Source organism: Ascaphus truei, chromosome 1 (genome assembly GCF_040206685.1).
Source record: "Ascaphus truei isolate aAscTru1 chromosome 1, aAscTru1.hap1, whole genome shotgun sequence".
In the NCBI taxonomy this organism is placed as follows: Eukaryota; Metazoa; Chordata; class Amphibia; order Anura; family Ascaphidae; genus Ascaphus; species Ascaphus truei.
In genome coordinates, this window is record NC_134483.1 from 532,309,810 (window position 1) to 532,321,298 (window position 11,489).

At 50.8% G+C, this 11,489-nt stretch overlaps 1 protein-coding gene across 2 annotated transcripts in view; it reads right to left on the reverse strand.

Moving 5' to 3' along the window:
• The window catches only part of SLC4A11 (solute carrier family 4 member 11), a 253,507-nt gene extending 243,373 nt beyond the window's left edge, over window positions 1–10,134 (reverse strand). The window contains exon 1 of one of the 2 annotated variants that reach the window (XM_075572646.1): window positions 9,855–10,134. In XM_075572646.1, the coding sequence (XP_075428761.1) occupies window positions 9,855–9,891 (37 nt within the window). In that variant the 5' untranslated portion in view covers window positions 9,892–10,134. The remainder of the gene's footprint in view (window positions 1–9,854) is intronic. The other variant, XM_075572644.1, reaches the window with a different exon arrangement.
• Between the last annotated feature and the right edge of the window lie 1,355 nt (window positions 10,135–11,489).

Genomic DNA, 11,489 nt, shown 5'->3' on the forward strand with positions numbered 1-11,489 from the left:
CGGGGATTGCCGCTCCGCGTGTCGGGGATTGCCGCTCCGCGTGCTGGGGATTGCCGCTCCGCGTGTTACGGATTGCCGCTCCGCGTGTCGGGGATTGCCGCTCCGCGTGTCGGGGATTGCCGCTCCGCGTGTCGGGGATTGCCGCTCCGCGTGTCGGGGATTGCCGCTCCGCGTGTCGGGGATTGCCGCTCCGCGTGTCGGGGATTGCCGCTCCGCGTGTCGGGGATTGCCGCTCCGCGTGTCGGGGATTGCCGCTCCGCGTGTCGGGGATTGCCGCTCCGCGTGTCGGGGATTGCCGCTCCGCGTGTTGGGGATTGCCGCTCCGCGTGTTGGGGATTGCCGCTCCGCGTGTTGGGGATTGCCGCTCCGCGTGTTGGGGATTGCCGCTCCGCGTGTTACGCCGCTCCGCGTGTCAGGGATTGCCGCTCCGCGTGTTAGGGATTGCCGCTCCGCGTGTTAGGGATTGCCACTCTGCGTGTTAGGGATTGCCGCTCCGCGTGTCAGGGATTGCCGCTCCGCGTGTTAGGGATTGCCGCTCCGCGTGTTAGGGATTGCCGCTCCGCGTGTTAGGGATTGCCGCTCCGCGTGTTAGGGATTGCCGCTCCGCGTGTTAGGGATTGCCGCTTTATGGACTTTGCCAGGTACATCATAAGGGCACGCTAAAGATTAAAGGGGCTTTTATGATTGCCAAGTAGCGCCAAGCTATAAGTGACTGGTTTGCGAGGTGTCTTGTGGGCCTTATTTACTAAGCCATAAAATCAATACAAAATGTTTGTGATACACATAGGGAACGGAAATCAAACAAATATTAAAATAGCTCAGGCAAGGCTGGGGCCATAGTGCCGCAGGCCACGCAGAGGCGTCCGCACGCGGTGCCATCAGATTGCCTTAAGGCAGTGATTGTGTCCATGCGGCGTGCGGGCGCGTCCACGCGGAAGCGCGCGTTGCACGAGAAATCCGTTGAGAGGGATTTCTCGGCGCGACACAGGTCACGTGAGCGGTTTCCCAACGAGGGCGAACCAGCTCAGTGACGTCACTGGCCCGCCCCTAGGAGAGGCACACCATGGCCAAAAAACGGGCGAAGGCACCATGCCCCAGCCTAAAAGTGAATTACCAAGAGACAAAATATATGTTCATATCCACATCCGTACCCATCAAAGACTTCCCAAAACCAGTACTTCTACCTACTGCCAATCGCTGATCCCTTAGAGCAAGTATAAGAAAGTTACTGCAGAGACCCCTGTCACCTTTGAAGTGCTGATGGGTCCCACTATTGGTGAGTGACCATCAGGAGAGCCAATCACAAAAGCTGCAGCTTCAAGTGGTCTAGAACAGTGCTTCCCAACTCCAGGTCCTCTAGAACCCCCAACAGGTCAGGTTTTAAGGATACCCCTGCTGCAGCACAGGGGGGCTCAGTCATTTTGACTGAACCACGGGTGTTGACGCAGGGATATCAGGAACACCTGTGCAGTTGTGGGTTGTTCAGGGCTGGAGTTGGGAGACACTGGTCTAGGAGGTACGACAATGGGCACCGGCTGGGTAGAACTGCCGACCTTCTCCTGATCCAGCTTTTTCAATTGGGACCCGACCTCAGCTTCCTTCTTAAGAAGAGGACTTTGTGGGCAGATTTGGTGGTATTTTTTGGAACCACCCAAGCTGATTTTAATACTCTTGACTGGATCTGTTCAGTACAATCTGGAACCAAATAACAAAAAAACTAGAACAAATAGTTGTAATGCCTCGGGATGAATACACAGCGGTGCTCTTCACTGGTGAAGACCCAACTTCTCTTGGTCAGATGTACTTATAAGCCAAGGACTTGGAAGGTCTTAAAAATGCACCAGCGACTACATCAAGTAAGAGCTCTCCCGTTGGTTTATTAAAAAAGCACCAACAACCCAAGGGTTTCACATAAAAATAAAAAAAATAATAATGCCCTCGATTTTTTATTTATATGCCTTTTTTCGGTTTTGTATAAGAACTTATTTGCGGTCCAGTTTTATTATACTATAAACCATTTAAAAATGGATCAAAAGATCTGACCCCTTGTTTTATAGGATTAGTCTCCTAAAAATCACCAACCGTATAAAAATATCTAACAATCCTGATATTGTTTAGAGCCAGTCCCCCCCATGTAACCTATTATACATGGTACTAGTTCAGCTTCATCCTAGGACTGACAGCCCATCAAAAGGTATCATCAGTCTGCAACAGACCTAAGCTTCTCCAGTACTGCTGACAAGGTTGGTAGAACTCACTTAGTATGTATGTACTGTATGCATGTAGCACCATTAGTGTACATAGCGCTTCACAGCAGTAATATACGTGACAATCATATAAATAGCAAATAATATAAATAACACATAATGGGAAGAAGTGCTTCAGTCATAAAAAGTAACATTTAGGAAGAGGAGCCCCTGTTCTGAAGAGCTTACAATCTAATTAGTAGGTAGGAAGAACGTACAGAGACAGTAGGAGGGCGTAAGTGCGTCTGCAGGGGGCCAAGCTGTGAGATTGGGAATTGTGCCTTTTAACCTTTTCACTCCCACAGAGGTCTGCAAAGCAATTGCTATAGGCCTCTCTTGTAGAAAAAGGAGTTGAGAGTTATAGTTTCCTACAACTATGTTTAATCCTGCAGTCAAACCAGGTCTAAGAGATAACCCATAAACACAGCCACCAATGTGATCCACGGATAAATGAACTCCATGCAGCAGGTCATCAGGCCATGCTGAATACCCGAGCACAGGTCTATCGACACCTGCCCCCCCCAGCACGTAAAGGAGGGCAAACAAGTGTGTTTCACAACCGTTAGGTCTGCGGACAATCTCAGTTAAGCGATGAACCTACAGAGGTAGTAAGACTTACTGTCCCCAGGGCAAAAAAAAAGCAAGAGTCTGCAGCGCAGACGGGGTCTGCCGCAGAAGGTCCATGCTTCCGGATCAGAACCCCCAGCAGCATTAATCTGTCCGGGCCACGGTAACACAAACAATAAGTCTCGCTACATCTGGATTTAAGTGACTGACATCACAATGGTAACGTCAAAGTCACACACACACACGAAGGAGTGCTGTGTACAGATGTACAGGAGGAGATGTTATTATCCAAACGTGTGTGTACACACACACACACACACACACACACACACACACGAAGGAGTGCTGTGTACAGATGTACAGGGGGAGATGTTATTATCCAAACGTGTGTTTACACACACACACACACACACACACACACACACACACACACACACACACACACACACACACACACGTCATAATTGATATGTTTGCCATGAAAAGCAAATTATAGGGAGCAATGCAGGATTTTGTCCCATTTGGATACATGTTCATGCGACGATTTTGAGAAGTATGTGGACTGGTGCAAAAGTTTCCTTCTGACTTCTGCAATCACTAGAAAGGGACCAACTTGCCAAAAACAAAATTGCAAACATCACAAACCTCCAGATAAAGCCCACCAATTATATGAAAAGTTTCCCCCTTACACAAGATATTGGCGATTTTTAGATGTTCTGAACCCCAAAGTTGCAAATATCCAGTGTCCAATTATGATTGCCGTGGTTACCAAGAGCTGTACCGTGAAGTTACCGGTAGTACTGTACTTCTTGTTTGTTTTTAAAGGAGATTGAAATGGCCGTCCAAGGGGAAACCACAATTGATGTTGCTGCTTCCTAAGATTTGGCAGCCATTTTGTTTCCCCCGGAAGGAGATTTAAACCCTGTAACTTCCCCTGTATGTATCTCGGGAAGCGGAACTTAAAATATCATGGTTTGGCTCTGGGTGATCACCCCACTTCCTATCCTGTTAAAAAAAAAAGTGGGGGCAATAAAACAGATTGTATTACAGCTTGGTTTGAAGGAAGAGCCCAATACTATTTTAATTCTTAAATACTTACACTATGACATAGTGAAACATCAACCAGAACGCATTTTATCCTAGGGAAGCAGAATAAGTCATCAATGTTACTAGTGCAGGGGTGGGCAACTCCTGCCCTCGAGGGTCACCGGTCAGGGTTTCAGGAAATCCCTGCTTCAGCCCAGGTGGCTCAGCCGAAGACAGCACCCCCTGCGCTGAAGCAGGGATATCCTGGAGGATTGGAGTTGGCCACCCCTGCACGAGAGTGATGTATTGCACTCTGTCTCATCCCAAAGCACACACTGCCGCCCTCTCTCCGGAGCAGCCAGCAATACGATTATAAACCCGCGGGTTATCAGGAGCTGTTACACGGCTACCAAAAGCAGTGCATGCCGTGCCTGAAACACCGTCTGCAGAGGCGCTGCCAGGCCTCGCAGCAGCACAGGGGTTAAGTAGTAATCAAGATGGACCACATTTTAGAGGTTTTCTTGTTTCAGTCAGAGGTCTGAAGAAAATTGGCAACGAATCAGTTTTAGCCAACACATTCCTGCCGCCGCGGCGGCTGCTAAACTGTGCATGGTTCTGCACCGCCGACATATGTATTGCCTCACACTCATAAAAAGGAGTGAAAATAAAGGCAGGAATACCCCACTTCCATCAGGGACCGTTCCAAACAGGATCCGTGTGCCCTGTGTGTGAAGTGGCAAACAAGATCTGAGTGAGTGAGTGAGTGTGTGTCACACACACACACACACACACACACACACACTAAGAGCAAGATCATAGTATGGTCATTTTAGAAAGAATTTCTTCATATTTATGCGCTAAACACAAAAAGAGACTTTCTTAAAAAAATAAAAAAAAAGGGGGGGGCGTAGAATTGTAAATAAAAATTAGTGAAGCGAATAAAAGCAATGATGCCACGTACGCCCCAATACATCTCCCAAGCAGTGATGCCACGTACGCCCCAATACATCTCCCAAGCAGTGATGCCACGTACGCCCCAATACATCTCCCAAGCAGTGATGCCACGTACGCCCCAATACATCTCCCAAGCAGTGATGCCACGTACGCCCCAATACATCTCCCAAGCAGTGATGCCACGTACGCCCCAATACATCTCCCAAGCAGTGATGCCACGTACGCCCCAATACATCTCCCAAGCAGTGATGCCACGTACGCCCCAATACATCTCCCAAGCAGTGATGCCACGTACGCCCCAATACATCTCCCAAGCAGTGATGCCACGTACGCCCCAATACATCTCCCAAGCAGTGATGCCACGTACGCCCCAATACATCTCCCAAGCAGTGATGCCACGTACGCCCCAATACATCTCCCAAGCAGTGATGCCACGTACGCCCCAATACATCTCCCAAGCAGTGATGCCACGTACGCCCCAATACATCTCCCAAGCAGTGATGCCACGTACGCCCCAATACATCTCCCAAGCAGTGATGCCACGTACTGCCCAATACATCTCCCAAGCAGTGATGCCACGTACGCCCCAATACATCTCCCAAGCAGTGATGCCACGTACTGCCCAATACATCTCCCAAGCAGTGATGCCACGTACGCCCCAATACATCTCCCAAGCAGTGATGCCACGTACACACCAATACCATCACACAAGCAGTGATGCCACGTACGCCCCGATACCATTGCACAAGCAGTGATGCCACGTACGCCCCGATACCATTGCACAAGCAGTGATGCCACGTACGCCCAGATACCATCTCCCAAGCAGTGATGCCACGTACACCCCAATACATCTCCCAAGCAATGATGCCACGTACACCCCAATACATCTCACAAGCAGTGATGCCACGTACACCCCAATACATCTCCCAAGCAATGATGCCACGTACACCCCAATACATCTCCCAAGCAGTGATGCCACGTACAGCCCAATACATCTCCCAAGCAATGATGCCACATACAGCCCAATATATCTCCCAAGCAGTGATGCCACGTACAGCCCAATACATCTCCCAAGCAATGATGCCACGTACTGCCCAATACATCTCACAAGCAGTGATGCAACGTACACCCCAATACATCTCACAACCAGTGATACCACATACACCCCAATACCACTACACTTTCGCTCAGCAAAGTAATGATACCACACACACACACACACACCTTAAGTGTTTTTTTTGTTTTTTTAACCTTTTTGGATAAGGAACCCTATAATTATATTGGGAAATTCTGCAGTACCCCAACCCTCTCTAATAGCGTGCCTGAGATCAGATGCATTGTAAGGAACCCCAACCCGCTCTAATAGCGCGTCTGAGATCAGATGTATTCTTGTGTATTTGGTACCATTTTCAAATGACCTGAAACTTGCAGGGAACCCTTTTGGGGAGGCCCAGGGAACCCCGGTTGAAAAACACCGCCTTAATACAGTACCATCACGCTTCCCATCGCCAAATGCTCCAGATGCAGCCGTTCCCTCTCGTATCATTACCAAGAGATCGCAGTTTCCTCTAAACTGTTGTGCCACCTACAGTTCCCTTCCCACTACCAGCGGATGCAGATATTAATATAATAAAACGATAGATAGAACTGCTGAGATCTTCAAAAACCTCCAGCACTTGCACAAACAGATCGCCGGGTCACGCGAGATTCGGCTGGTGGAAGTGCAGACCGGCCGAGGCGATTCTGCATGTTTGTTACTTAGGCTTAACCTTGAAATCTCTGCACCCCGGAGCAGCATTTAGTGCACCATCACTCGCTGCAGCCTCTCTCGTTATATTGACTGGTCTTTATTGGCTTCCCCCTCCCTCCATATTACAAAACATGTTTACATCCCCCCCAGTGGGTTTTTTTTTTCAAAAGTCAGCATTAGCAACAGGATATATTGTGTTTTCCTTGTTTTTTGGCCAATTTAGAGAGGTCTGTGGCTCAGTTTCCAGTTGAAAAAAAAAAATAATCAGCAAATAGATGGAGCGTTAGGAGTTTGCAGGCAAGATAAAAAAAAAGGTGTACAGATGTGTGTACACAGGGGATGGGGTATACACACACACACACACACACACACACAATATATAGCTTCTTATCACACCCCTCCACGTTAACACATCCAAGCACATTTTTAAACTTGCATGGATAGATACAGTAGATAGCCAAGGAGTAACACACACACACACACACACACACACACACACACACACACACACTGATAGTGACTGAATAAAAGGGTATCATTTAAAAAGGAGAAAAATAAAATAAAAAACAGGAACGCAAACTATTCATAAAGAAATATTTATGTCAAGACAGCATTGTGTGTGGATAACAAAAACCCGAGTCATAAAAAGCGGGTGTTTTATATTAAAAGGAAAAGCAGATGCAGGTTATATATATAAAAAGGAGTGCCCAGGATCGCACCTCAACATATCCGGGGGTGGCAGTTACAGATGCCCGCACATGCGCTTCTAAAGCCCCCGCCTGCTTTTAGGGCTATCAATGTTATTCCGGCGCAAACGCTCGCTGTGGGAATATACTGACACCACAACACTGGGGCTGTTGATCTGCAGGACGTGGCCCCACACTTACTAAGGGTAGCGGGTCGCCGCTTGCACTGGGACGCCTTTGCCCCGACGCTGCGTTTTGCAGAAGGGAGATACTCAGACCCCAAGGCATCTAGCTGCAGGATAGGGCTGGGAGAGCGTGGTGCTCACACCGTTACCAAGCGGGTCACCCTGCGCACAAAGTGCACTCCCTGCCCGAACCGCAGCTCATCACAACTGTTAACACCTTGTGTGCTGGAGCAGCAGAATGCATTCGCTGCCCCTATTTTTTTGCAGCAGCTGATTATTGCAACGTTTAAATCCATAACTATAGGGGGAGCACATTGCCAATAGCAAATCCTGTTACCTCCCCCATAATGGCATCAGCCAGATCTATAGAATAGATATACATATATACACACAGCTGTCAGATTCCCCACCCATCTGCAGGCTGCTCCTAACACATCCTCCTCTCTGCACCCAGCCTCAGAAGACCAACTATGATGCAACAGAATCCAAACTTATACTGTACTGTACATCTGCTTGTTTTCCCCCCTGAGTCTCATGTGTCCCATGTTTCCAAAAACAACAACAATGTATTTAAAAAGCCCTCACAGAGGAGAGAAGAGGGGGGGGGGGATATAGAGGAGAGAAGAGGGGGGGGGATATAGAGGAGAGAAGAGGGGGGGGATATAGAGGAGAGAAGAGGGGGGGGATATAGAGGAGAGAAGAGGGGGGGGGATATAGAGGAGAGAAGAGGGGGGGGGATATAGAGGAGAGAAGAGGGGGGGGGATATAGAGGAGAGAAGAGGGGGGGATATAGAGGAGAGAAGAGGGGGGGGATATAGAGGAGAGAAGAGGGGGGGGATATAGAGGAGAGAAGAGGGGGGGGATATAGAGGAGAGAAGAGGGGGGGATATAGAGGAGAGAAGAGGGGGGGGGTATAGAGGAGAGAAGAGGGGGGGGATATAGAGGAGAGAAGAGGGGGGGGGATATAGAGGAGAGAAGAGGGGGGGGATATAGAGGAGAGAAGAGGGGGGGGATATAGAGGAGAGAAGAGGGGGGGGATATAGAGGAGAGAAGATGGGGGGGGGATATAGAGGAGAGAAGATGGGGGGGGGATATGGAGGAGAGAAGATGGGGGGGGGATATGGAGGAGAGAAGATGGGGGGGGGGATATGGAGGAGAGAAGATGGGGGGGGATATGGAGGAGAGAAGATGGGGGGGATATGGAGGAGAGAAGATGGGGGGGATATAGAGGAGAGAAGATGGGGGGGATATAGAGGAGAGAAGATGGGGGGGTATAGAGGAGAGAAGATGGGGGGGTATAGAGGAGAGAAGATGGGGGGGTATAGAGGAGAGAAGATGGGGGGGATATGGAGGAGAGAAGATGGGGGGGATATAGAGGAGAGAAGATGGGGGGGATATAGAGGAGAGAAGATGGGGGGGATATAGAGGAGAGAAGATGGGGGGGATATAGAGGAGAGAAGATGGGGGGGATATAGAGGAGAGAAGAGGGGGGGGATATAGAGGAGAGAAGAGGGGGGGGATATAGAGGAGAGAAGAGGGGGGGATATAGAGGAGAGAAGAGGGGGGGATATAGAGGAGAGAAGAGGGGGGGATATAGAGGAGAGAAGAGGGGGGGATATAGAGGAGAGAAGAGGGGGGGATATAGAGGAGAGAAGAGGGGGGGATATAGAGGAGAGAAGAGGGGGGATATAGAGGAGAGAAGAGGGGGGGTATAGAGATCTTTGCACAAACACTTTCCCTCCCAAACAAGCCAGGCATTAACACAGTGTGTTTGCACTAGTCTCTCCATAGGAAGTGGGTCTGCAGAGAGGAGAGTGAGTGTCTGCAGCATGCAGAGAGGAGAGTGAGTGTCTGCAGCATGCAGAGGGGAGAGTGAGTGCCTGCAGCTTGCAGAGGGGGAGAGTGTCTTCTGTATGCAGAGGGGAGAGTGAGTGCCTGCAGCATGCAGAGGGGAAGAGTGAGTGTCTTCTGTATGCAGAGGGGAGAGCGAGTGCCTGCAGCATGCAGAGGGGAGAGTGAGTGCCTGCAGCATTTAGAGGGGAGTGTGGGTGCCTGCAGCATGCAGAGGGGAGTGTGGGTGCCTGCAGCATGCAGAGGGGAGTGTGGGTGCCTGCAGCATGCAGAGGGGAGTGTGGGTGCCTGCTGTATGCAGAGGGGAGTGTGTGTGCTTGCTGTATGCAGAGGGGAGTGTGGGTGCCTGCTGTATGCAGAGGGGAGTGTGGGTGCCTGCTGTATGCAGAGGGGAGTGTGTGTGCTTGCTGTATGCAGAGGGGAGTGTGGGTGCCTGCAGCATGCAGAGGGGAGTGTGGGTGCCTGCAGCATGCAGAGGGGAGTGTGTGTGCTTGCTGTATGCAGAGGGGAGAGTGGGTGCTGTATATGTTACAAGCAGATTTGGGGCTGAGTAATACAGGACCTGAGATGTGCAGCTTCTCTCACTTACCACATGGCTGGAGGTGGAAAACGCGTCTTGCTGCCATCTCTCCTGCTCCCTGTCTGTGTCTCTGTCTGTCTCTCCCTGTGTGTCTCCCTCTCACCCCATCTTCACCATCTTGACACTTTAAGTTTTTTTTGAGCAGGAGGATCAGCCTCCTGTATGGGGTAGGAGGGAGAGGCGGGGACACCACACCCCCAAGGTGCTCCTCCTTCCCAGGAAACTAGGGGCAGCAGCATCAAGAGCAATAATCACAGACCTCAGTGTGTGCAGGGACCGTGATCTCAGGCTGCGCTGGACACCCCCCCCCCCCCCCACACACACACACACACACACACACACACACACACACACCTCCCACCCCACAGGCTGCACTGGAGAGGGGCGTCGGATACACACACTGACACACACATCTCTCAGGCTGCACTGGAGAGGGGCGCCGGATACACACACACTGACACACACACATACACACCTCTCAGGCTGCACTGGAGAGGGGCCGGATACACACACACTGACACACACACACCTCTCAGGCTGCACTGGAGAGGGGCCGGATACACACACACTGACACACACACACCTCTCAGGCTGCACTGGAGAGGGGCCGGATACACACACACTGACACACACACACCTCTCAGGCTGCACTGGAGAGGGGCCGGATACACACACACTGACACACACATCTCTCAGGCTGCACTGGAGAGGGGCCGGATACACACACACTGACACACACACACCTCTCAGGCTGCACTGGAGAGGGGCCGGATACACACACACTGACACACACATCTCTCAGGCTGCACTGGAGAGGGGCGCCGGATACACACACTGACACACACATCTCTCAGGCTGCACTGGAGAGGGGCCGGATTCACACACACTGACACACACACACCTCTCAGGCTGCACTGGAGAGGGGCCGGATACACACACACTGACACACACACTGACACACACATCTCTCAGGCTGCACTGGAGGGGGGCGCCGGATACACACACACTGACACACACACATACACACCTCTCAGGCTGCACTGGAAAGGGGCACCGGATACACACACTGACACACACACACCTCTCAGGCTGCACTGGAAAGGGGCACCGGATACACACACTGACACACACACACCTCTCAGGCTGCACTGGGGAGGGGCGCCGGATACACCTCTCACTGACATACACACAGGACACATCTCTCACAGGCTGCACTGGACACACACACAGGACACATCTCTCAGGCTGCACACACCTCTCTCACTGACACACACAGGTCACATCTCTCAGGCTGCACTGGATACACACACACATACACACACATACACACACACACACACACACACACACACCTAACACCTCTCTCACTGATATACACACAGGACACATCTCTCAGGCTGCACTGGATACACACACACACATAAACACACCTAACACATCTCTCACTGACATACACACAGGACACATCTCTCAGGCTGCACTGGATACACACACACACACACACACACACACACACACACACACACACACACCTAACACCTCTCTCACTGACACACACACAGGACACATATCTCACAGGCTGCACTGGACACACACACAGGACACATCTCTCAGGCTGCACACACCTCTCTCACTGACACACAC